General features: G+C 39.1%; 1 protein-coding gene across 2 annotated transcripts in view; it reads right to left on the bottom strand.

The window, feature by feature from the left end:
* Window positions 1-2,355, bottom strand: part of ppm1h (protein phosphatase, Mg2+/Mn2+ dependent, 1H) — a gene marked incomplete at its 5' end in the record, with an annotated part of 30,717 nt that overhangs the window by 24,673 nt on the left and 3,689 nt on the right. For both annotated transcript variants that reach the window (XM_014025239.1, XM_014025238.1), the window contains 1 exon segment: window positions 518-625. In XM_014025239.1, the coding sequence (XP_013880693.1) occupies window positions 518-625 (108 nt within the window).

The raw sequence follows: 2,355 nt of genomic DNA, 5'->3' as shown, positions 1-2,355 counted from the left end.
ATTTAGTCTAATAATTGAAAACATGGATGAAATATGAAACAAATAAAATAAAACATACAAAGCAGAACACAGCTAAATGTATCAAAAGCATGTCTTTGCAATATTAGAATTTTCTGAGACAATGAATTTTGGTTTTTCATTTTTTTTTTTTTACCAGTAAGAGGTTTTTATTTAATAGAATTTTTGGACAAAAAAAATCGTAATATATATCACCTTGTTTACAGTCTCGAAATATATCGGTATATATCGTATCGTGACCCCTCTGTCATGATATGTATCGTATCGCCAAATTCTTGCCAAAACACAGCCCTAGTATTTAACTGAGTGTAAAACACGTCACTAAACTGACCCAACCACACGAGCTTTCCTTGATTTATAGTCACATTTCTCAAACCATCACCAGATTTTGTTGCACATTAGGAGTAATTGGAACGTTGGAGGAATTCAGAGCGTCGTAAACAAACCCACACATGTACAGAGACAAGAGCAACATAATAAAGCTACACGTGGAGCCTACCTCTGGGCAGCAGGACAGGAAAGGCTTAATGTAAATGTTGGAGTCGTGCACTTTCAGGTTGTGGTCTCCAAGGCCTCTCGTGACCCCGATGGTTGCCAGCACACGAGCCTGCAACGGATCAGAGGTTTGTCAAAATCCAACCTCCGTCTGAGAGCAGCAACAAGCTCAGCAACGTTTCAGGTTTTTAAAAAACAAAAGCACATTATTGTTTGAATTTATTTATTTTTTGAAAAAAGAGGCAGATATTAATGAGAATTTTTTTCTTCTTTCTGCCATCTTTCATTTTATGTGTTTTGTATTATTATTTGTTGTATGTATAGCATTTGTTTTGTTTTTAAATGAAATGAAACACATTTTTTAATAAAAAATGAATAAATAAATTTGAACACATTTAAAAGTTCAATTGTAAGAAGGCAGACAGTGGAAACTTCTTTTCTACACGTTGACTCTCATTTTCAAAGCTTTGGCCACAGTTTTTATGATAAACTGCAGAGACCTGGGATGATGCAGCATCACTCTCAGCCAAGAAACATTCAGAGACAGTTAGGAAACAAGTCCACAACCATTTATCACCTGTGGGTCGATCACCTAAAGCGTTCTACTTTAAATAGTTTTCATGATTACAAATATGTAAAAACCTTCAAAAGATAATGTTTGTGAATATCATTGGGCTTATTTTCACATATTTGTAGCATTCATTATTCTGGTTTTGAGTGATTTTTTTTGCCAGACTTTTTTTTTATTCAAAACTTTGCACTTCACTTAATGAAAATTTTGATTAAAATCAAGAAAACAAGACCAAACTCCTAATGATGTGAGATTAACCTTTTGCTTTCACTGTTGAAACCTTCAAATGTTGAAACTGATCATTTTCCAAGCGTGAAATTTAATCAAACTCAGCTGTGTTTGGTGCCATACTGTTTTTCACTTTCTGGACAGACGTCTAAAAATGATTGCGGGCACATTTCAGGGGAACTGGGTTAATTGAGTGTAATGTAAAAGGGCATCAGAGGGTAAGTGAGACCTGGTTAGATGGAGCTCAGATCAGCATGCAGCACCGCGCTGCTGCAGCCTTTCAAGGCGGCGGCTGAAACTCTTCCAGCAGAGCAGAGGGAAACATTGTGGAGCGGTGGGGCCCAGCGGGGCGGCGGGCCAGCCTTTGAAGTGCTCTGACGTTTCTCTCCCTCACACAAAGCTCCTCTTACTCTATCTGGTCATCCATCTCCGGGTCTCACTTCAAAGGGAGAGGACACGAACGGACGCGGGGGAAGAGACTGGTGCAGGGGGGAGAACCTGAATGTGGCTCTGCAGAAAGACGGGAGCACCGCAGGGTGACATCTGCCTCGGTCATCAGTCAAATGTAGGCGAAGGCCACACTGACAACATATTCAGCTCCGTCATGATCCTCTCTGACCCGTGCAATACATCACCCACGATATGAGCCATCACAAAGGGACGATGAGCTCAGAAACTTCTTTTACTCTTTGTGCCAAAATACTGACCGGACTGTAAAATAAGGTTTTAAACATGTCCTAGTCCAGCTTACAAACACACTCCTCTGCGTTCCCGTGACCATGCTTTTGGGATCTGACCACATGTTTGTATTTCTACCACACTGTCCACTATTTTACAGGTGGTGGTGATGTGCTGGTTTTTCAACTGTCCGTTCAAAAAACCAAGACTAAGATAAGAACAACTGATTTACCAGCAAGACTTCACAACTCTTGTGTCTCGAGAAATAAATGCTTAAAGGCATCCATGATTAGTTGTAACATTAGACTTTTATTTAATAAACATATATTTTAACTGTAAAATAAAGACTGTAAAAATACTGTAGG

Source organism: Austrofundulus limnaeus, unplaced genomic scaffold, assembly GCF_001266775.1.
Source record: "Austrofundulus limnaeus strain Quisiro unplaced genomic scaffold, Austrofundulus_limnaeus-1.0 Scaffold463, whole genome shotgun sequence".
NCBI lineage: Eukaryota > Metazoa > Chordata > Actinopteri > Cyprinodontiformes > Rivulidae > Austrofundulus > Austrofundulus limnaeus.
The sequence above is the reverse complement of the archived record's forward strand: the minus strand, read 5'-3'. Positions and strand labels throughout refer to the sequence as shown.